Source organism: Corvus brachyrhynchos, unplaced genomic scaffold (genome assembly GCF_000691975.1).
Source record: "Corvus brachyrhynchos isolate BGI_N302 unplaced genomic scaffold, ASM69197v1 scaffold365, whole genome shotgun sequence".
Lineage (NCBI taxonomy): Eukaryota > Metazoa > Chordata > Aves > Passeriformes > Corvidae > Corvus > Corvus brachyrhynchos.
The window spans coordinates 1,115,426-1,116,183 of NW_008239544.1; the positions used below are offsets into that span (position 1 = coordinate 1,115,426).

The 758-nt window shown below is 65.0% G+C and overlaps 1 protein-coding gene across 1 annotated transcript in view; it reads left to right on the forward strand.

Annotated features, from left to right (window-relative positions):
* The window catches only part of CPNE7 (copine 7), a gene marked incomplete at both ends in the record, with an annotated part of 5,113 nt that continues 4,355 nt past the window's right edge, over window positions 1-758 (forward strand). Inside the window, one exon of the mRNA XM_017741339.1 lies at window positions 1-180. Coding sequence (XP_017596828.1) covers window positions 1-180 — 180 coding nt within the window. The remainder of the gene's footprint in view (window positions 181-758) is intronic.

Sequence of the window (758 nt, forward strand, 5' to 3'; positions counted from 1 at the left end):
GGCCCCCGCGCCCCGGCCGGCATGGGCGACGTGCCCGAGCCGTGCCCGCAGGCCCCGCTGGCCGTGCTCTCCAAGGTGGAGCTTCGGGTGAGCTGTAAACACCTCCTGGACCGTGACACCCTCAACAAGTCGGACCCCTGTGTCCTGCTGCTGATGCAGTCCCAGGGCCAGTGGATGGAGGTAGGAGAGTGGGGGGCACAGCTGGCACCCACCGCGCTGGGCAGGGCAGGGCGGGTCCTGGGGACGTGGCGGGGCTGGACACAGGGTGGTGGATGCAGGGGGCTGCAGGAGGTGGTGGGGGGCGAGGTACAGGGTGCAGAACAGGGGTTGGGGTGCAGAGCAGGGGTCAGGGTGCAGGAGATGGTGGGGAGCAGAGTGCAGGGTACAGAGCAAGATACAGGAGATAACAGAGGTGGAGTACAGGGTGCAAAGCAGGGTGGTAGGTGCAGAACGGGCTGCAGGGTTCAGCCCAGGGTGCAGAACGAGGCACAGGGTTCAGCCCAGGGTGCAGGGGTCAAACCAGGGTGCAGGGGTCAAACCAGGGTGCAGGAGATAATGAAGAATGGGATGCTGGGTGCAGAACAGGGTCAGGGTTCAGAACAGGGTGCAAGGTGCAGGATTAGGAGCAGGGAACAGAATGCAGAGCTGCACCAGGATGGGGTGCAGGAGACGATGCAGAGTAGGGTGCACAGTGCACAACAGGTTGCAGGGTGCAGAACGGGGTGCAGGGGGTGATGCACCGGGGCACCCGGCAGCCT